Source organism: Maylandia zebra, linkage group LG5, assembly GCF_041146795.1.
Source record: "Maylandia zebra isolate NMK-2024a linkage group LG5, Mzebra_GT3a, whole genome shotgun sequence".
Lineage (NCBI taxonomy): Eukaryota > Metazoa > Chordata > Actinopteri > Cichliformes > Cichlidae > Maylandia > Maylandia zebra.
Window position 1 is genome coordinate 34,229,858 of NC_135171.1, and position 22,237 is coordinate 34,252,094.

At 42.1% G+C, this 22,237-nt stretch overlaps 1 protein-coding gene across 1 annotated transcript; it reads left to right on the forward strand.

Annotated features, from left to right (window-relative positions):
* Positions 1 to 141: 141 nt before the first annotated feature.
* Positions 142 to 16,667, forward strand: ilrun (inflammation and lipid regulator with UBA-like and NBR1-like domains). Its single transcript, XM_004547520.4, has 5 exons — positions 142 to 487; positions 2,841 to 2,995; positions 3,119 to 3,316; positions 8,546 to 8,850; positions 13,089 to 16,667. The coding sequence occupies exons 1-5, from the start codon at positions 330 to 332 to the stop codon at positions 13,113 to 13,115; spliced, it is 843 nt and encodes a 280-aa protein (XP_004547577.1). The 5' UTR covers positions 142 to 329; the 3' UTR covers positions 13,116 to 16,667.
* Positions 16,668 to 22,237: the final 5,570 nt, after the last annotated feature.

The window sequence follows — 22,237 nt, forward strand, 5'->3', positions numbered from 1 at the left end:
TAATTAATATATTCAGTGCTGTTTTCATGTACATCGGTAGTCATACTGTCCATATTTTACATTGAACAGATAGATGGGAAACAGATTTCATTGATAAACCAATGAAAAGGTGGCTACAAATAGCAACAGATGACGTCGACGCCCACCAAGTGATTGGCGGAGGGCGACGAGCGCGCTGTTGCAACGTCAAACATCGTCCCCCTAGTTGTGCCATGCGCATTAACGGTTGTTGTTGTTGAACTGGTTGTTATGGCTGAACAAGGCCTCGGACTCAATTGAGAGAGGACCCCCGTACCACCCCCGTCTCCGCCACGGGACACCTGGCACCCATGGAGGGCACGGACATGGACGTGGACGCGGAGCTCATGCAGAAGTTCAGCTGCATGGGCACCACGGACAAGGACGTCCTTATTTCGGAGTTCCAGAGGCTGCTGGGCTTTCAGCTCAACCCTGCCGGCTGCGCCTTCTTCCTGGACATGACCAACTGGTGAGTGCGGGGATTGGAGGGCCCGCTGTGGGGAGGACAGGAGTATGACGCTAACCTAGCTTTATAATTAGCTTGTTAGCCTACATAGATAAAAAAAAAAATGTTCAAAATAGAGCGCTATGGAGGTGATGTTGAACCCTGAAGGTAATCATATCACCATTCCCATTCTATGGGATGACTGTTAACTCCAAGCTATCATCACTGGCAAACGGAAGTGAAACGGTAAAGTTTGCCGTGACCGCAGAGGAAACAGTAAGGTGAAGTCACCGAGGAACCAAATAGCTAGCAGGCTAATTTAAGCACAGGGAACTCTCCCTCCCGGATCGTCAGCCATGTTACATAACAGCGCACAGAGCCAGTTAAACCGTGCTCATCGGGAAGCCAAAACTCAAGGCAGCGTCGCTCACTTCACGTTATTCTGATGACGTAACCAGTCGTGATCTATCAGCGGCCGACAACAAGTGGTCTTGATCACAACGCCTTTGTGCTCCTGGCCAGCTATGCTCACGTTCTTTAGTTTGTCAGCGATTGATGCCCTTTATTGGATCAATTTTGAAAGATAAAACTTGATTTCACATACCTTCTGTATAGGGGAATGGAGCTTAGGAGGTCATAATGGAAAGAAGGCATCATTGCGCGGCAGTTGTTTGAATCTGTCCCCTGAATCCAAGATTTGGAAGTTCTAAGCAAACATGAATTTATGGCTAGTATATGAGCAATGGCTCAGAGGTAGCAAACCACTAAACCAGGCAGCCTTATTTCTCTCTTACTGGCAAAGCTAAACTAAGAGAAGTGCCACTAAGATGACTATGTAGGACTGTACAACTTTGTTTTTACTTCTTTTTGTTGTGTATTTTTCACACTTACATGCTTCAGATCAGCAAAAAATGTGAGTAGACAAAGATAATCAGAGTTAATACAAAATACAGTTTTTATATGACAATTTAATTAAGGGGGGGAAAGTTATCCAAACCTATCTGAGACAAACCTAATAACTAGTTTTGCCACCCTTGGCAGTAAGAACTACAATTAAGAGTCTGCAGTAACTGGCAATGAGTCTTTTACACAGCTGTGGAGGAATTATGGCCCACTCTTTAATTCAGCCACATTAGAGGCTTTTCGATCATGAGCAGCCTGTTTAAGGTTATGCCAAAGCATCTTAATCAGATTTAAATTCAGACTTTAACTAAGCCACTCCAAAACATTTGTTTTCTTTTTATCTTATTTATTTTGATCTTTCTGATATTTTGTTGTTGTCCTGCTGCATAACCTGGGTGTGCTTCTGCTTCAGGACAAAAAACCGATGGCTTCAGGTTTTTCTAGTATAGATTGGAATTCACGATTCCATCAATAATGGCAAGTCGTCCAGCTCCTAAAGCAGCAAAGCAGCCCAAGGCCATTATACTACCACCACCATGATTGACTATTGGTGTGATGTTATTTCTTATCAAATATTGTGTTAGTTTATGCCAGATATAAACTTTCCAAAAAACTGAACCAGTCTCATCATTCCACTGAATATTTTCTGTTTTGGGGATCATCAGGTGCATTTGGCAAGCCTTTGTGGGGATTTTTTTGGTAGCTCAGTAGGTAGAGCAGGTCATCTAATAATTGGAAAGTTGGTGGTTTGGTCCCTGGCAGCTCCAGTCTGCATGCCAGATATCTGTGGGCAAGATACTAACTATGCATACTAGAATGGATGCATCAGAGTATGAATGTGTGTAAAATTTAGATAGAAAGCACTTAAGCATAGAAAAATGAATAGGAGTGTGTGAATGAGGCATGTTATACAAAACGCTTTGTGCTGTGGAAGAGTAGAAAAGTGCCATATAAGAATCCATTTTTGGTCAGAAGTGTTTTTGCCCAGTCTCTGTTTTTTGTTGAGTCATACACTCTGACATTACGTGAGCCAAGTGTGGCCTGCAGTTCCTTAGATGATGTTCTTGGAGGAATTTTAGTTTGGATAGCCCCCCCCCCCCCCCTTAATACATGAAATCATCATTTAAAATGTATTTGTTCTTTTTGACTAATTAAAATTTGTTTGATCTGAAAACATGTAAGTGTAATATCCAAAATGTAAGAAATCAGAAAAGGCAGATACTTTTTAACAGTACTGTACTCAGGAGGTGCATGTTGAAGTAGTCAAATATGTTATGAGGACAAGCTGATCTGGCAAATATGTTACAAATAATGCTAATTGTAAAAGTAGGGCAGGCTTTGCAAAGACAAACAAAAACACTTGGACAGATTTTACTTTATACTTCAGCACTATGATTTCAAGTTTAATAACCAGGATCGATAGGTATTGCTGATGTGTATTAACTCTATGCTCGCTTCTTTTGCATTGGAACAGGAATCTGCAGGCTGCTATTGGTGCATATTATGACTTTGAAAGTCCCAATGTCAACACCCCATCTATGTCCTTTGTTGAGGATGTGACAATTGGGGAAGGAGAGTCTGTCCCTCCAGATACGCTGTTCACTAAGACCTGGAGGATACAAAACACAGGTATATGGGCTTTACATTTACACCTTCACATTGTATACATGTAGATAGTCTTTATAAATCTGTAACGTGTTCATGGATTTTGTTGAGATGTATTTTGAATGAATTCTTCTTGGTGTCTTGTAGGTGCAGAGTCATGGCCACCGGGCGTTTGTCTCAAGTACATTGGAGGCGATCAGTTTGGGCATGTAAACACAGTTATTGTGAAGTCGCTAGATCCCCAGGAAATATCAGATGTGAGTGTGCAGATGCGAAGTCCCACAACTCCTGGCATGTACCAGGGCCAGTGGAGGATGTGTACTGCCACTGGATTATTTTATGGAGGTAAGAACCACTACTACTTTGATTAACTATCAAGTACATTTATGAGACCTATGACTAATAATAGTAAATAATAATTTCAGTTCATACTAAGCCAAGATAATTAATCAGATTTATATCTCATTTACAATTTTCGGTTCCCGTGATGATTAAAAACAACATTATAATACAACTGTTAGTATTTTGCTTTCATGTTCAGAACAAAGGTCTTGTTTAGGTACTCTGTAATACATTAGGCTCCCCTTTTCTTCATAGCTGTGTTCTTTGCTCATCCTAATAACTTAAAGTCAGTCGCTTTTTACTGCAGCTTCAGAAAAGCTCATTAAGAGACATCAATCTAGAGCAGGGGTGCCCAATCCTGGTCCTCGAGAGCTACCGTCCTGCAGCTTTTAGATGCATCCTTGTTCCCACACACCCGAATCAAATGAATGGCTTGTTATCAGGCCTTTGCCAAACACGATGGCATGCTGAAGAGGTAATCAAACCATTTGATTCAGCTGTGTTGGAGTAGGGATGCATCTAAAAGCTGCAGGATAGTAGCTCTCGAGGACTGGGATTGGGCAGCCCTGATCTAGAGGAAGTAAGACTCAAGTTTTTGTAGTCAAAAACTGCAGGATTATCAGTTGTGTGTGGCTCCCTGTTTCTGCAGATCCGACGGTCTTTCACTCAGCCCACTTTCAACAGTGTGCGACAATTTGCTGTCGGCTTTGGTTTTTTTCTCGCCTCTGTGACTGCTTTGCAGGTCTCTGAGCCACTTGAGCTCACTGTCACTCTGTGCCCTCTTGGCCTCCATCTGTGCCGGCAGACTTCCCACAGCGGAGGCAGGTTGGCAGGAACCAATAGCTACCGGAGACAAAAAATTGCCCCCTGGTCAAGGCCTAACACTGTTCCTCACCCCCCATGATTATGACTTTTGCCATAATTGAACTGCCTTAGTCTGTAATCAGAATCAGAATACTTTATTGATCCTTGGGGGAAATTATTTTTTTGTTACAGTGCTCCATTATAAACCAACATAAACCAACAGTAAGACAAGACAGACAATACGCTAACTAAGAATAGTACAATATATATATATATATACATACATACATACATACATACATACATAAGTCACTCATAAATAAATAGCTGGAAAAGAAACGTGTAGTTGTAGCAGTAACCAGTGTGTTAAGTGGATGCGTTGTACAGGGAGCCACAGGCAGGAAAGATTTCCTGTGTCGTTCAGTGGTGCTTTTCGGTAATCTCAGTCTCTCACTGAACGTGCTCCTGTGACTGACCAGCATGTCATGGAGTGGGTGGGAGGTGTTATCCAACATTGTCTTTATCTTGGACAGCATCCGCCTCTCCGACACCACCTTGAGGGAGTCCAGCTCCATCCCCACAACATTGCTGGCCTTACGGATCAGTTTATTAAGTCTGTTGGCATCTGTGACCCTCAGCCTGCTCCCCCAGCATGCAACAGCATAGAGGATCGCACTGGCCACAACTGACTCATAGAAAATCCTGAGCATTTTCTGGCAGATGTAGAAGGACCTCAGTCGCCTCAAAAAATAGAGACGACTCTGGCCCTTCCTGTAAAGGGCTGTGGTGTTTTTAGCCCAGTCCAGTTTATTGTCAATGTGAACTCCAAGGTATTTATAGTCCTCCACAATGTCAACACTGACCCCCTGAATTGAAACAGGGGTCAAATGTTTCCTGGTCTTCCTGAAGTCCACGATCAGTTCCTTGGTCTTTGCCACGTTGAGCTGCAGATGATTCTGCTCACACCACGTGACAAAGGAGTCGACCACAGCCCGGTACTCTGTCTCATCATCCCTGCTGATGCATCCAACCACCGCAGAGTCATCAGAAAACTTCTGAAGATGGCAGGTCTCTGTGCAGTGGCTGAAGTCTGTGGTGTAGAGGGTGAAGAGGAAGGGGGAGAGGACAGTCCCCTGTGGTGCCCCTGTGTTGCTGATCACCTTGTCAGACACACACTGTGGGAGACGTACATATTGTGGTCTTCCTGTCAGGTAATCAACAATCCAGGACACCAGAGAAGCATCCACCTGCATCGCTGCTAACTTATCACCCAGGAGGGTCGGCCTGATGGTATTGAAAGCACTAGAAAAGTCAAAAAAACATGACCCTCACAGTGCTCGCCGGCTGGTCCAGATGGGTGTAGACACGATTGAGCAGGTAGATGATGGCGTCCTCAGTTCCGAGACGAGGCTGATAAGCGAACTGAAGGGGATCCAGATGTGGTCTTACTATGGGTCGCAGCTGGTCCAGGATGAGCCTTTCCAGGGTCTTCATGATGTGGGAGGTCAGTGCCACGGGCCTGTAATCCTGGGGGCCACTGGGACGTGGCGTCTTTGGTACAGGGACGAGGCATGATGTCTTCCACATCACTGGGACCCTCTGCAGACTCAGACTCAGCATAAACAGTTTATGAAAGACTCCACACAGCTGGGGGGCACAGGTCTTGAGGACGAGGGGACTCACTCCGTCTGGTCCAGCAGACTTGCCTGAGTGAAGTCTCCTCATTTGCATCTCAACCTGGTATTGAGTGAAGGTGATGGGTGGGGGAGGGGTGTCAGGAATCTCACAGGAGGCAACAGCGCCATGTGAAGAGAGAGGCTGGCACAGTGGTGTGGCTCTGGATTCCAGGCTGACTACAGGTGAGGTTGTGGGGGTGGGAGCAGACACTGTGGTGTTGAATCTATTGAAAAACAGATTCAACTCGTTGGCTCTATTCTCACCTCCCTCAGCTCCCCTGCTGTTGGTTGGCCTGAATCCAGTGATGGTCTTCATGCCCCTCCACACCTCACTCATGCTGTTCTGCTGGAGTTTCCACTCCAGCTTCCTCCTGTAATTGTCCTTAGCCTCTCTGATCTTGTCCTTTAGTAACACCTGGACCTTCCTCACCTCCTCTTTATTGCCCCCTCTGAAAGCCCTCTTCTTGTTGTTGAGGAGGGCTTTGATGTCCTTAGTCACCCACGGCTTGTTATTTGGGTAACAATGAACAGTCTGAGCTGGAACAATGGAGTCGGTGCAGAAAGTTATGTAGTCTGTGATACATTCAGTAAGCTCATTGATGTCCTCGGCGTGAGGCTCACAGAGTGTTTCCCAGTTGGTCACCTCGAAACAGCCCTGTAGTTCCGCTATTGCCTCCTCTGACCACCTCCTAACAGTCCTGGTGGTCACAGGTTCCCTCCTCACAATTGGCACATAGCGGGGGGTGAGGTGAATCAGGTTATGATCTGACCTACCAAGTGGGGGGAGGGAGGAGGAGCTGTATGCATCCTTGACGTTAGCATACAGTAAGTCTAAGATTTTCTCTCCCCTGGTGGGACAGTCCACATATTGTTTGAATGTTGTTAGTGTATTGTCCAGTGATACATGGTTGAAGTCACCCGAGATCACAATAAAGGCACTCGGGTGCTGAGTCTGTAACCGAGCTATGGCAGAGTGGATAGTGTCACATGCAGCTGTGGGGTTAGCAGAGGGAGGAACATAAACAGCCACCAAGATGACGTGAGAGAATTCCCTGGGTAAATAATACGGCCTGAGTCCAACAGCACACAGTTCAGTGTCCGGGCAACAAATCCTTTCTTTGATTGTTATGTTGGCAGGGTTACACCACCGGTTGTTAACTAAAACAGCAAGCCCACCTCCTTTCCGCTTACCGCTAGCGATGCTGTCCCTGTCCGCCCAAACAGTGTGGAAGCCTTCCACGGAAGCATTCTCATCTGGAATGTCCTGGTGCATCCATGATTCGGTGAAACACATCAGGCTACACTCTCGGTATTCCCTCTGACTCCGTACCAGTGCTGAGAGCTCGTCGATTTTATTTGCCAACGATCGCACATTTCCCATCATGATAGACTGCAGACATGGTTTATACCTCCTCCTCGCTTCGAGCCTCCGCTGTCTCACCGTCTCCTTCTTTCTTCTCTTCTGTCCTTGACCTCTGCATCCCCGATGTGTTTTCCTCCAAATTTCAGCTGGTACTTCTGCGGGCCTGGCCAGCGAACCGGCCGGCATCAGGGCGATCAGCTGATCTCTGGAGTAAACAGTCCGTGAGTGTAAGAGATGTGCCGCGGTCCCGTTCCTTGATAAAAGTAACAGTTCCACGGCCACCAGAAGAACAAAAACTCTCTCAATCCACATGATTGAGTAAAAGATAATAAACGGATGAAAATACAAGTCAGAAAAAAAAAAGAATACGTAAGAAAAAAGAGCTAAACTAAGAGAAAAGCAGGAGCGACTGTAACAGGCTGCACGCTGGTTGGCGCATACTTCAGTTTCTCATAAAATAAGACGAACAACAAAATTTCATCAGACTGTCAGGCTTTAACCAGACACCAGACAATGTTGAGGATGCCCGTGGTTTAAGCCTTCATTTGAGACTTGTAACAAACCTACTTCATATTGTTGTCTCAAGCATGTAGCTCTGGCTGTGAGCACAGAGGTCCCACCCGCTATCTCAGTCTTTTATTTTAGAGGGACAGACAATCAGAAGAAAGCTGGTTTAAAGTGAAGGGGGAAGGGAGTGAAATCTGCATGTTTCTGACAGAAGGTCACCTGGGGAGCTCCACAAATGCCCAGCAGAGAATCAACATCACCCTCAGCTGTAGATATTCACACCTTAGCCTGTGAAACCTGTTCACAGCAGTCTCTTATCTCCTTCCTCATCATGCACTCCTGTGCTTACATCTACCTCTCCCTTGTTGTTGTTGTTATCAGAATCAGAAAACTTTATTAATCCCTAAGGAAATTATGCAATTATGTCAGCACCATTAGTTACATTGCTGGTAACAGTGTTAGTGTTGGAAGAGGTCACAATACAAAGTGGAAGATAATAGTTTCAGTAATTATTTTCTAAAAGCTTCAAAACAGCAATGCAGTGCATGCTTTAGGGGATAACCTCCAAAAACCAGTGTTTCACCAGCTGTAAAGCATGCAAAAATGCTCTAAAAGAGTACATATAAATCCATATAAACAGTTGGAAAAGAGCAGAAAAGTTACCCGTTAAAAACCTTACTAGCTGCATACTCTTTTTTTTGTTTTTTTGGCACCAACATACAGCAACAAATTCCTGTTTGTGTACAAGCTTGGTAATAAAAGCAATTGTGATTCTACATATTCTCTTAATGGCAATTTAACACTAAGAAAGTTGTCAAACTGGCAAAACATTTGAGTCTTACACAGTCAGGTCACTTTTGTGCTTGTTTGTTATCTCCACAGATGTAATATGGGTGATTCTTAGTGTAGAAGTTGGAGGTCTTCTTGGAGTGACCCAGCAGCTATCTTCCTTCGAGACAGAATTCAACACTCAGCCCCAGCGCAATGTGCAGGGAGACTTCAACCCTTTTGCCTCACCACAGAAGAACAAGCATGATGCCACTGACAACAGTTTCAGAGATCCAGGTGGAGCCTGGGAACGCACGCAAGAGCCAATCCAGCAAGATCAGAATGGACTGTCTCATAATGCTGTAAATAGGGCGTCAAATGGTCTCCAAACTAATCTTTCTGTGGTAACTTATGGACAGGTATGTATATGTAAAAATGAACTCATCACAGATCTGCTCTCACCTTTAAGCCTACATCACTACATTCACTCCTTTATACTTTTAAGTACCATATGCAAGTTTTTGTAAAAACTATATACTCTGTTCTACAGGTGATGGGCAGCAGATGAGCAGTTGTTTTGACTTGTACAAAATGTTTAAATATTGAGCTTTATGCAGTTCTATGGCTCTATAGGGTGTAGCTTACGAAGTGTTCGACATTGCCAGGATGTCTTTGCATCTGTGTGTTTCACATAAACCTCAAACCCCTGACAGGTATCACAGTGGCAGTTATCAGCTTTCTTTGTTAACACATGTTTGGATTCTGCCTGTGTTCACTAGAGATTATAACAAAGAATATAATGGAAAAATGCAACACTGGCGTTGCAAATAAGAGAGCAGTGCTGGCAGAAAAAAGATTAATCTCTGGAATTTGTAAGTTATTTACAGTGGGGCAAAAAAGTATTTAGTCAGCCACCGATTGTGCAAGTTCCCCCACTTAAAATGATGACAGAGGTCAGTAATTTGCACCAGAGGTACACTTCAACTGTGAGAGACAGAATGTGAAAAAAAAATCCATGAATTCACATGGTAGGATTTGTAAAGAATTTATTCGTAAATTAGGGTGGAAAATAAGTATTTGGTCACCTCAAACAAGGAAAATCTCTGGCTCTCACAGACCTGTAACGTCTTCTGTAAGAAGCTTTTCTGTCCCCCACTCGTTACCTGTATGAATGGCACCTGTTTGAACTCATCATCTGTATAAAAGACACCTGTCCACAGCCTCAAACAGTCAGACTCCAAACTCTGCCATGGCCAAGACCAAAGAGCTTTCGAAGGACACCAGGAAAAGTATTGTAGACCTGCACCAGACTGGGAAGAGTGAATCTACAATAGGCAAGCAGCTTGGTGTGAAAAAATCAACTGTGGGAGCAATCATCAGAAAATGGAAGCCATACAAGACCACTGATAATCTCCCTCAATCTGGGGCTCCACGCAAGATCTCATCCCGTGGGGTCAAAATGATCATGAGAACGGTGAGCAAAGATCCCAGAACCACACGGGGGGACCTGGTGAATGACCTGCAGAGAGCTGGGACCAAAGTAACAAAGGTCACCATCAGTAACACACTACAACGGCAGGGAATCAAATCCCGCAGTGCCAGACGTGTTCCGCTGCTGAAGCCAGTGCATGTCCAGGCCCGTCTGAAGTTTGCCAGAGAGCACATGGATGATACAGCAGAGGATTGGGAGAATGTCATGTGGTCAGATGAAACCAAAGTAGAACTTTTTGGTATAAACTCAACTCGTCGTGTTTGGAGGAAGAAGAATACTGAGTTGCATCCCAAGAACACCATACCTACTGTGAAGCATGGGGGTGGAAACATCATGCTATGGGGCTGTTTTTCTGCCAAGGGGACAGGACGACTGATCCGTGTTAAGGACAGAATGAATGGGGCCATGTATCGTGAGATTTTGAGCCAAAACCTCCTTCCATCAGTGAGAACTTTGAAGATGAAACGAGGCTGGGTCTTCCAACATGACAATGATCCAAAACACACCGCCCGGGCAACAAAGGAGTGGCTCCGTAAGAAGCATTTGAAAGTCCTGGAGTGGCCTAGCCAGTCTCCAGACCTCAACCCCATAGAAAATCTGTGGCGGGAGTTGAAAGTCCGTGTTGCTCGGCGACAGCCCCAAAACATCACTGCTCTCGAGAAGATCTGCATGGAGGAATGGGCCAAAATACCAGCTACTGTGTGTGCAAACCTGGTAAAGACCTATAGTAAACGTTTGACCTCTGTTATTGCCAACAAAGGTTATGTTACAAAGTATTGAGTTATATTTTTGTTATTGACCAAATACTTATTTTCCACCCTGATTTACGAATAAATTCTTTACAAATCCTATCATGTGGATTCATGGATTTTTTTTTTTCACATTCTGTCTCTCACAGTTGAAGTGTACCTCTGGTGCAAATTACTGACCTCTGTCATCATTTTAAGTGGGGGAACTTGCACAATCGGTGGCTGACTAAATACTTTTTTGCCCCACTGTATTTTACCACTCGTGTACCCTCCATGTCGCTGTTTATTTATAACGTGACAGCTGCACATTAGAGCTCTTAAACTTGATCCATTTAAACAAAGCACTAAGTAACCTTTACGTGCTGCTTTCAGCTCTGACGCTGTCCCACCAAGAAGGAGATGTGGAAATCATATCAGTGCTGAATTGTGAGACTGAAACCTTCTTTCAGCAATGCTACGTGGATTTTTTTTCTTTATACAAAAAAAAAGAAGAAGCGATAATGATCATTATTTCTCTGTAAAATTAAATTCTATTACATTATCAGTGTTTAGTTTAGTTCCACTTAACCTGTGAAGCTGGTCCCAAGTATCAGATGTCTTTTTTTCCTCTCTCTCTTTTTATGGGCATGAATGTGATAATTGCATTTATCATTTTCTTCCTCTTGGGACTACACATATTTGCACACATTTTAACACAAATTTAATATATTCAATTCACCTACATATACTTCGCACTGAGTAAAATGTTGCCAAAGGAAAGTTCACGTGAGTAATTAGATGATTAGATATCTTTACTCGGGGGATTGTGGTTAGACACTAACCGTCTTCTTGGCAGTCTGCTCTGCAGCTGTCGGCATATCAGGTTGTGGACAGTTAGACGAGCCTCAGGGTTTAAAACTTTATTCTAATTAGTTGTAACTTGAGATGGATTACTTAAAACAGAAAAGAGTTTCTGTGACTTAATCCATTTTAGTCTTACGGTACAGTTTGGCGAAGCATATTGCGCAATCGTCTGATGATGCAGAACAAAGTTTGAATATTAAAAAAAAATGTTCTAATTTTACAGACAAAGTAGGGTTTTTTTGTGTGTGTGTGTGTGTGTGTGTGTGTGTGTGTGTGTGTGTGTGTGTGTGTGTGTGTGTGTGTGTGTGTGTGTGTGTGCGCTTTGGCGGTAGCTACATTCAAATCAGCGGTTGGTCTGCAAATGGTCAAAGCCAAAACCGCTTTCCCTTTTTTTTTTTTTTTTTTCTTTTGTAAGTTTGAGTAAATAAACCTCACTTAAACATATATTTTTTAATTACAGTGGAAGGCCTGAACATTCCAAAGGAATGAAAAGCCCCACTTTTTCAACTGGGAATGCTATAGAGTTTTAGTTTTGGCCAGGTTTTGTATTTTCTTGCAGTGTTGGTGGTAAGTATCAGAGAAAAGCAAAGCGAGCTCCTCATTTCTTGTTAAGTTCTTACTTTTATTCTTAATTACTGTAATTGCAATTCTAGTGTGGCTAAACAGCCTGTTAAAATCAGAGATGATATGGATTGTTGCTACAGTTTGGCTGACAGGTAATTATTTGTGACACGTGTAAACCTCTATGTTACAGCGTTGTTAAACTCCCTCAGTGGTCTTTGTTGAAGAAAAAAATTACAGTTAAATCTTTTAGATGAGACCTTTTTGTTCTATGGTATTCTCTCCTCAAACACTGTATGGACTGAACCACCTACACATTACACCTGGAGGAGCTGATCGCCCATGCCACGGAGCTCCATGCATGCAGTTATTATGCTGATGTTTATGCCAGTGGAAGTTTTGGCGTCTGCACTTTCTGGGTCAGCAGAGAGCTGGCGACTTTTATGCACATGGCTGAAGCGCTGTGGTTCCGCAATGCTTCCACTTTCCACTTAAAGCCGATCGTGGACTCTCTAGGAGGGAAGAAATTTGCATGAGCCGACTTGTTGCAGTGGTGGCATCCTGTTACAGTACCACACTCAAATTTAGTAAGCTCTTTAGAACAACCCATTATTTTATATATGCTTGTAAAGGCACACTGCATGGCTACGTCCATCATCTTATACACCTGTAGAAATGCAAATATCAGAATTCAAAGGTTAAGAGGTGTGGTCCAGTACTTTTCATAGGCAAAGCTTTGTTCACAGTTTGACCTCTCAACCTTTTCAGGGTTTGTTACACTGGAATAATTAGAGTCAACTAGCTGTGTGAATCTTTTGTGGCTTTTTAAGCGATGCATTAATTCGAAAGAAGACTGCCTGGGCGGTTTGGTTTTGTCACCTTTTATTACCGCCCTGAAACTGAAGATAAACACAGACATGGTGGAGCTTATGCTTTTCTTTCCCCTTTGTGTTGTAATAGAAACTAAACCAAAAGGCTTTCTCTCATTTTTTTTTTTTGTCTTCCCCCACAGGGACCCTACCCATTTGGACAGAGCTAGAATGACAAAGACCCCTCTCCCCCACGGTGAATGAAGAGCTTAGCACCCTGGGAGTCCTTAAACACAGAGCAGTTGGAGGGGGAGAGGAACAGTTGTTTTATATTGACTCATGACAACCCTCTTCCAAAAACAACCCGTGACCCTTTCCACAGAAACACAGAGGACAGTGAGGTGATGGATTACATCAGCTGCCGTGAAACATCCCACCTGACATCAACACCTGGACTCGCATGTGTGAATGCTTCATTTAAGAGTGCTATAAACCTTTACGAATAGATACACCTGACTATTTTTTATTTACGTGGTAAAAACGTGCCTAATTAAAGTGAAAGTCACCCTAAACAGTTTGGTATTCCCGTGGGCAGTTGAATGCTTTCTCTCTTTTGGGTTCCTACCCAGGTCTAGAAATTTTTTTATTTATTTTTTTAAATATGTTAGAGTAGTACAGGAAATTCTAGTGGTCATTCATGTTGAGGTTTTACACAGTATTTCAAAAAAGGTGTTATCTTTTATTTACCATCCCCCTCAAAAAAATGTAAAAAATCTAAATGTGCAGAAGTTTCAAACTCCTTTAGGTAAAACACAGAAGCAGAAAACTACACATAAGAAAGGAAAGAAAGAAAACATGCACAGGTCTTTGCCAGCTCTGGAAAATCATCACTTAAGTGCGTACAAAAATGTAAGCCTCAAAGTTGCATTCATGTATGAGAGAGATGGGAATCTTTCCCATCATCAACCACTTTTGCATCACCAGACAACTGGTCGTAATGGATATGGTGATGCCATGTTTAAAATGTAACACTATGTCTAAAGTGCCCCTGTTATGCTCATTTACAGCCTGAATTGTTTTACATGATTTCAGTGTTCAAAATAATGTTCACATTTTTGGCACGCTCACAGCTTTTTGAGGCCCCTCTCATGACAAGTGAGGAAACCGTCTGAAAGCTGTTGACTGCTAACAAAAGGTTTTTAAAACTGTTAGAAATACATTGTATCGCTTCTGCCTTTTACTTTGACTCATCAGCACAGCTGTTGTCTGCTAGCTATGATAATGTTGATCGTTACTGTTAAAACACAAGGATTTTTAGCCTTGTGAAAATGGCTGATTAGTCCTGTACTGTGCTGTGTTTGTGTCACTATTACATGTGTGAAATGTGTAAATGAGGACAGCTTTTTTTTTTTGGAGTTGGAATAATTCAGTTTGGCCTTTTTAACTCTGCAAACTATTTCCATGCGCAGAAGATATGTAACACACTGGAGGGAAGGAGAAAGCACAATAGGGGCACTTTAATTTTGGCTTTGGCAACATTGAATATCTGACTTTGGCTAAAGTGAGTCGTCCGCATTTGTTTGGTTAAAGCTCCAGAAAAATCACACGTTTCCATTTGTAATTCAAATTTTAAGAAATTCACAAGCTGGAAACTTGAAATTCTCAAAACTCCAATATGACTCCAGCAGTTACTGCATTGCAGCAACACACTTTCCCCCCTGCTACAACTTGGCTTGTTAGACTGATTGCTCCACATTCAGTCACTTTTTTTTCCCCTTTTCTTTGCAGTCCTTGATTTGAGTTTAGCACTCATCCTTGATAATTTGGAGATTTTATGTTCTGCTGTCATACAGATTTGCACTGTAAGATGGCTTGGATGCTTCCAACAGAAGCCGTTTTCTCTCGTTACTGCAGTTAACTTCAAACTAAGCAGGGTTGGACTTTGTGAATCCAGGATGCCATTCAATTCAAGTCAGACAACATGCATTTGACTTGTGTCGTCTGACAAAATATCTAAAGAAACAAGTCTTATTATCCAAGTTTACATAGACTATTAAAAGCTAAGACTTCCTGCCCTTCTGCATATAAATATTTGTCATTCTTGTGTAGGAACCCAGTTTCTTCCAAAGACAAAATCCAGAGAGACCAGACACTAACGGGTGGCATCATCCGCTGCATAGTCTGCAGGTGCATAATTGAAACTGCATGGGACAAGGGTGGAGTTTATTTTATTATTATTATTTTTGTTTTGTTTTGTTTAGGGTGGGTTTCGCTTTTAATGGAGGCTGAAGCGCAAATGGATGTGAGTAAGCTTGAATATGTGAGTTGTGAGGAAAGGTTGATAAAGCCATCTAAATCTATTTTGCGTGATGAATGACTGAGTCCATGTCTATGTATGTATGTATGTGCCTGCCTGGTGCGTGTGTGCGTGTAAATGTTAATGGTTTCTCTTTGGATTGAACTGACATAAATGGTGTATACTACTTGGGGAAAGGATGACTTGACACATGCACATCATTACTGAGAGAGCTTTAATAAGTGTGTACCTCAGAAGTATTTTTGAGTGATTCTGCACCAAAAATTCACGCATCAAAAATGTCCCAGATGTTATTTATTTTGTCTTTTTGTCTGTGCTGCAGATTTAATAATTCCCATTCATAGCCAGCAGGTGGTGCTAAAAATCAGAAGACCAAACTACACCAGACTTGTCATGAGTGCTGAGTATACTGAATGAGGGGGGAAAGGTGATGAGTTGTAGTGTGAGCCTAGCAGATTGTCTGAAGAATGTAGATGTTTGTTATCAGCATTGTTAGCACTGAGGGTCAGTTAAGGTTTTCTTTGGCTTATTGTGGATCGTGACACCAGCATTCCCCCCTCCTCAAAATATTGATTTGTGTATTCCTCACAGCTTCAGGTTTTTGTTTTTATATATCCTGAAATGAAAGGTTTCAATGTTAAACACTAGTTTCATTCCTACACCAGTGTCTGATGTTGACTGTGAAGGTTATTGTATGTTTTTTGGGTTTGTTTGTTTTTCTCTTCTGATCACATGAATGAGTTTGTCTGCTGTTACACCTGAATTTCTACTTCAGCTTTGCTGCCTTCATTATGTCCATGGTTTTTTTTTTTTGTTTGTTTGTTTGGTTTTTTTTCTGTGTATCTTTTCGGCCTAAAAATAAAATGGGTGGTCCATAGAACGCCATTATAGTGTTACAGTTTTTATAAGGAAGTGTTCAAACAGGATTATTAGAAACTTTTAATATTTTGATTTTAAAGTCCTTTAAACAACTTTTGATGGTTAATTATCAAGGGGATTGTTTCTTCTATTATAATGTATGTTTATCTTTAAAATTCACCAGCATTCTGTGTTGCAGCTCTTCTCTGTTTGTATTGAGTCATCTGACAGTCCTCCTCCCAAACAGTATACACTGTTCTGCACTGCTTCGATTATTCACGTCTGTCTTTTCCTTCTTTTCGTGTGTGCGTGCATGTGTGCGTGCATGTGTGCGTGCATGCGTGAGCTTCCTTCTTGTTGGCTTGCTTGTGTGTGTGAGGAAGAGAAAAATGGTGAGAAAATACTGCTGGATCCATTCTTTAGTTTTAGTTTGTGACTATGTTTGGACTTGAGATGGGTGGCAGAGTGAGTGGATGAGATGAAAGTTTACATAGTCCTAAGATAGCACATTTATCTGAAGAGAAATTGTCAAAATTAAGTTGTTTTTTTTTTCCTCCTGTAACTATAATTAAGCATTTGTATGATTAAATTAACACTGAAACAATGACTTCAGTGTTTGTTTTATTCATGGGGTCAAAGTAAATGCCATCTTTGCATAAAATCACTCTATACTCCAGCTGCCGCTTTAACCTTAAGCTACACCCAACACAAACAGTATCATGTAATCGTTGAGCTACAGTTTCACATCCATCGACAGCACAAAAGATGCATTGTGTAGCCACAGTAACATCACGCAAAGTCCCACTTCAGATCTTCAAAATGAGTTTTAGCCACAGCTTACTGTACTTGGATGAACGTGTGGAGTTTTAAGGTAGCAAGCTGCATCCATTAACACAAAAAGTACAACACATAGACACGCGTTCTTTAATTAATGCCAAGCAAATTATTAAATAGTAATAAAATTTCAACCACAAAACCAAAGCCTCTTGGATGATCTGTGTCACACACAGAGCCACATTGTGTTTCATTAAAAGTTCTATAAAAGGCACCATTAGCATGCACATGGTAAACAGGTGCAGATCAGTGATTCTAATTAGCACCAGGGATGCGCCAGCACCTACAGCTGCCAATGTCAGCACATCTGTCAGTCATCGTGGTTGAGCTGTCAGGCTTTGATGTCAGTGTATTTTGGGGCCACACCCATCTTCAAGATAGATGGTGTGCATGTATTGGCAGAGTTATTAGGTGTTCTATTTTTTTCATTGTTTTTTATTTTTATTTTTAATTTTGACCTGTGCTGCCGTGTTATTTTTAGAGAGAAGGCAAAACTTCCAAACAAGCCATAATTGTTCAGGGTTTTTTTCTCGTTGTACTGTCATGAACTCTAACAGTTAACATAACTGGAGTCTGCATGCAGCTCTTGGATCTTTTTGCATTTTCTCTAAATGCGCACGGTCTGATCTTGGGATAAATTTGCTGTGAATGTGACATTGTGTTATCATATATGTGAATGCTTAAGACATGTGAATTGCCAACATTGCTTTTTTTAATAGAAGTCTTGCAGGTCTTGCTCACACTTGCCGTTCATCAGCTAGCAGCACATGACTACTGATATCATCTTAATTCCTGTGGAAGCAGTAAGTCTTTTTGCACGAAAGCCTCATATGACAGCAGCTAGTCTTATGGTGATAAGATATGTTGATAAGGTGTGATATGTCTATGTCTGTATCTATTATTTTGGCAGTATATCAAGGTGTGTGTGTTTATGTGTGGGAAGGCGAGATGTCCATGTGCATTCAGGCAAGCCAGCACTGAGGCAATTGTTTGAATGTGTCTTGTGTGCCAGGGTGACTGAGGACAAATATTGACTTTTGCAGCGTTAATTCAGCAAGCATCCCATCATGTCTATCATCTCTCATTGCGCTTGAGTCACTGTTTTTCTATTTTCCTTTTTTCTGTCATTTCTATTAGGTTAATGAGGTCTTTAATGTGAGGCTTCAACTGTTTTAGTGAAAGAATGAAAGTCAGATGTGACAGATAATGTTTTTGTCTTGAAAACTTTACTTTAATATTAAAGTAATTAAAATGGAATACATTTTACTGACTTGGTTTTAAGTTAATGTTGAAAAAATGTCTGTGTTTATAGATAATGTTTTAATTTGTCATATTTATGTTTAGGACGGTATGTTTACAACTCAAATTTATATAAAATGTTTAAAGAAGAATAGCTTGCTGCAGTTTTTCCTGGGGATCTCTTGTCAGTGACATGTGACATGTGACGAGAGTCCTCAAAGTCAGCCATTTAATGTAAAATAAAGGTTTAAAGTACAACTCTTGCATTTTTAGTACAATAAAAAGAGAGAGAGAGAGAGTCAGCGTTAGGGACAGGAAGCTGCCATATGTTTTCAAACACCATCTGGTTAATGGGGAATTTGCTGCCTTTGGAGCTATCAATGTGATTAGATTATGGATTTTATTTGTGTGGGTGGGGAGCACTGCAGGCGTTATAAATGACAGGCAACTTTAAATGATGGTAAGTCTTGAGCATCGGGAACTACAAAAAGTAAATAGTGGGAAAGCATTTCCTGAAGTTAAATAGTACTGCCTTACAAGAAAATTTGCTCACTTGAAAAATGTCATGTAGCCTCTTATTATCCTGCAGCTGCAGATTTAAACATATAATTTTTAAATACATGAGAAACCAGGCGTTGTGTCTCAGACACTGTACTGAAATCAGCATTTTTATAAGATGGACTTTATAACAAAGGACACTTTATGAGAAGGAGAACATTTGAAATCTCTTTAAAATAATTGTTTTATTTTTCCAGTGCTAACTTTTCTGTGTTGGGTCACTTCTCCTGTTTTCAGCTCTGATAAACTGATTGCACATGCTCTGCCAAAATACACTGCTCAAAAAATAAAGGGAACACTTAAATAACGCAATGTAACTCAAAGTCAATCACACTTCTGTGAAATCAAACTGTCCACTTAGGAAGCAACACTGATTAACAATCAGTTTCACATGCTGTTGTGCAAATGGAATAGACAACAGGTGGAAATTATAGGCAATTAGCGAGACATCCCCAATCAAGGACTGGTGACCACAGACCACTTTTCAGTACCTGTGCTTTCTGGCTGATGTTTTGGTCACTTTTGAATGCTGGGGTGATTTCACTCTAGTGGTAGCTTGAGACAGACTACAACCCACACACATGGCTCAGGTAGTGCAGCTCATCCAGGATGGCACATGAATGCGAGCTGTGGCAAGAACGTTTCCTGTGTCTGTCAGCGTAGTTTCCAGAGCATGGAGGCACTACCAGGAGACAGGTTGGTACATCAGGAGATGTGAAGGAGGCCGTAGGAGGGCAACAACCCAGCAGTAGGACTTCTACCTTTGTGCAAGGAGGAACAGGAAGAGCCCTGCAAAATGACCTCCAGCAGGCCACAAATATGTATGTGTCTGCTCAAACGGTCAGAAACAGAATCCATTAGGGTGGCATGAGGGCCCGATGTCCACAGGTGGGGGTTGTGCTTACGTCCCAACACCCTGCAGGATGTTTGGCATTTGCCAGAGAATACCAAAATTGGCAGCTTTGCCACTGGCGCCCAGTGCTCTTCACACATGAAAACAGGTTCACACTGAGCACATGTGACAGAGTCTGGAGACACTGCGGAGAATGTTCTGCTGCCTGCAACATCCTCCAGCATGACCGGTTTGGCAGTGGGTCAGTAATGGTGTGGAGTGGCATTTCTCTGGGGGGGCCACACAGCCCTCCATGTGCTCGCCAGAGGTAGATTGACTGCCATTAGGTACTGAGATAAGATCCTTAGACCCCTTGTGAGACCATAGCTGTGTCCAAATTCATGGGCTGCATCCTCCTGAGGACGCATTTGTAGACCGATTACGTCACAGCAACACGCCGAAGGCTGTCCAAATTTGTAGACTCCTCCAAATGCAGCCGACAAATGCGTCCTCCTTTTCCCCGAATTTGAAGGATGGGTCGGGTGTGTCCTTCGTGGCCCACCATATCCCAGAATTCATAGCGCGGCCCAGCCAAACTCCAGTTTCTGGCAATGGCGGCCGCAACTAAGTTTTAAAATTACTCTTACTAGTCTTTCTGGGTCACAAAATAAACTTTTAACATATTTTCAGGCGAGAATGTGGGTGTGTAAACTTCAAATATCTGCTCGGCTTATCAAGATATCGCATATTTGCAAAAGTGCTTCGACGTTTTCGGAGACGTCTGTTACCCACCAGCTCGATAGCTAGCCGAGAGCTCGAGGGTTACTGAAGCCGCCGAGAACGGGCCAACTCCCGGCACATCATTTTCAGATCACATCGGACTTTTGCTACTCAGGTTAAATGTAATAAATAAGTCACTTAGACAACCTAAAAATGTTATTGTTTGTCTTTTTTTCAGTGTTTTATTTGTTCGTGAGTAAATCGGTTTGGCTGAGATTAAAGTTATTAGATTAGATAAAATAAAACTTTATTAATCCCCCGGGTGGGTTCTTCTTTGGTTTTTACACAGTTGAATATACGTCAAACAGAAAACTGAATAAACAGAAGTGTGAGATGGTCGAGAATTTACGCCAGTGTCCTGTTATATTTTAGATAGCAAGGAGCAGACGGCCGAGTTTATTAAACTCCACCGAGACAGCGGTGACGCTAATCAGAAGGCTAGATCGTCCAATTTCCCCAGCCGTTTACTTCCGGCCTACCCGACCTTCTGAGGACCCGGCCCACGTAGACCGCGAAGGCCGGGTCCTCAGGAGGATGCAGCCCATGAATTTGGACACAGCTCATATGTTTGTGCGGTTGGCCCAGGGTTCCTTCTAATCCAGGACAATGCTAGATCTCATGTGGCTGGAGTGTGTCAGCAGTTCCTGCAAGACGAAGGCATTGATGCTATGGACTGACCTGACCCTGCAGACCTGAGTCCAATTAGGCACATCTGGGACATCATGTCTGGCTCCATCCACCAACTCCACGTTGCACCACAGACTGTCCAGGAGTTGGCGGATGCTTTAGTCCATTTCTGGGAGGAGATCCCTCAGGAGACCATCTGCGATCTCATCAAGAGCATGCCCAGGCATTTTATGGAGGTCAAACAGGCACGTGGAGACCACACACACACTACTGAGCCTCATTTTGACTTGTTTTAAGGACATTACATCAAATTTGGATGCACATGTAGTGTGTTTTTTCCACTTTAATTTTGAGTGTGACTCCAAATCCAGACCTCTGTGGGTTGCTAAATTTGATTTCCATTGATAATTGTTGTGTGATTTGCTGTCAGTACATTCAAGTATGTAAAGACCAGAGTATTTAATAAGAATATTTCATTAATTCAGATCTGGGATGTCTTGTTTTTGTGTTCCCTTTATTTTTTGAGCAGTGTACAAACGGGCACAGTGAGTAACGTCAGTTATTTTAACAAGGTGTCAGGACAGAATAAAAATTGTCAAGAATAAGGAAAATACAACCTCAGATGAACAACAACGCATAACACATTAGATCTTGTCTTTATTTATTTAACAAAAATTAAGCTAAAATGAAGCAGCAGTGAGTTAAAACCTAGACAAACCAGTACTGATTCCATAGGACTAAAGAAGGAAAGTAAAACCCAGGTGTTACATACAGTGGGATGCAAAAGTTTGGGCAACCTTGTTAATAGTCATTATTTTCCTGTATAAATCGTTGGTTGTTACAATAAAAAATGTCAGTTAAATATATCATATAGGAGACACACACAGTGATATTTGAGAAGTGAAATGAAGTTTGTTGGATTTACAGAAGGTGTGCAATAATTGTTTAAACAAAATCAAGCAGGTGCATAAATTTGGGCACTGTTATCATTTTATTGATTCAAAAACCTTTAGAACTAATTATTGGAACTCAAATTGGCTTGGTAAGCTCAGTAACACCTGACCTACATTTTTTCTGAAGAGTAGCAACATGGGGGTCTCAAAACAACTCTCAAATGACCTGAGGACAAAGATTGTTCACCATCATGGTTTAGGGGAAGGATACAGAAAGATGTCTCGGAGATTTAAGCTGTCTGTTTCCACAGTTAAGAACATATTGAGAAAATGGAAGACCACAGGCTCAGTTCAAGTTAAGGCTCGAATAAAAATCTCGGATAGACAGAAGCGACGAATGGTGAGAACAGTCAG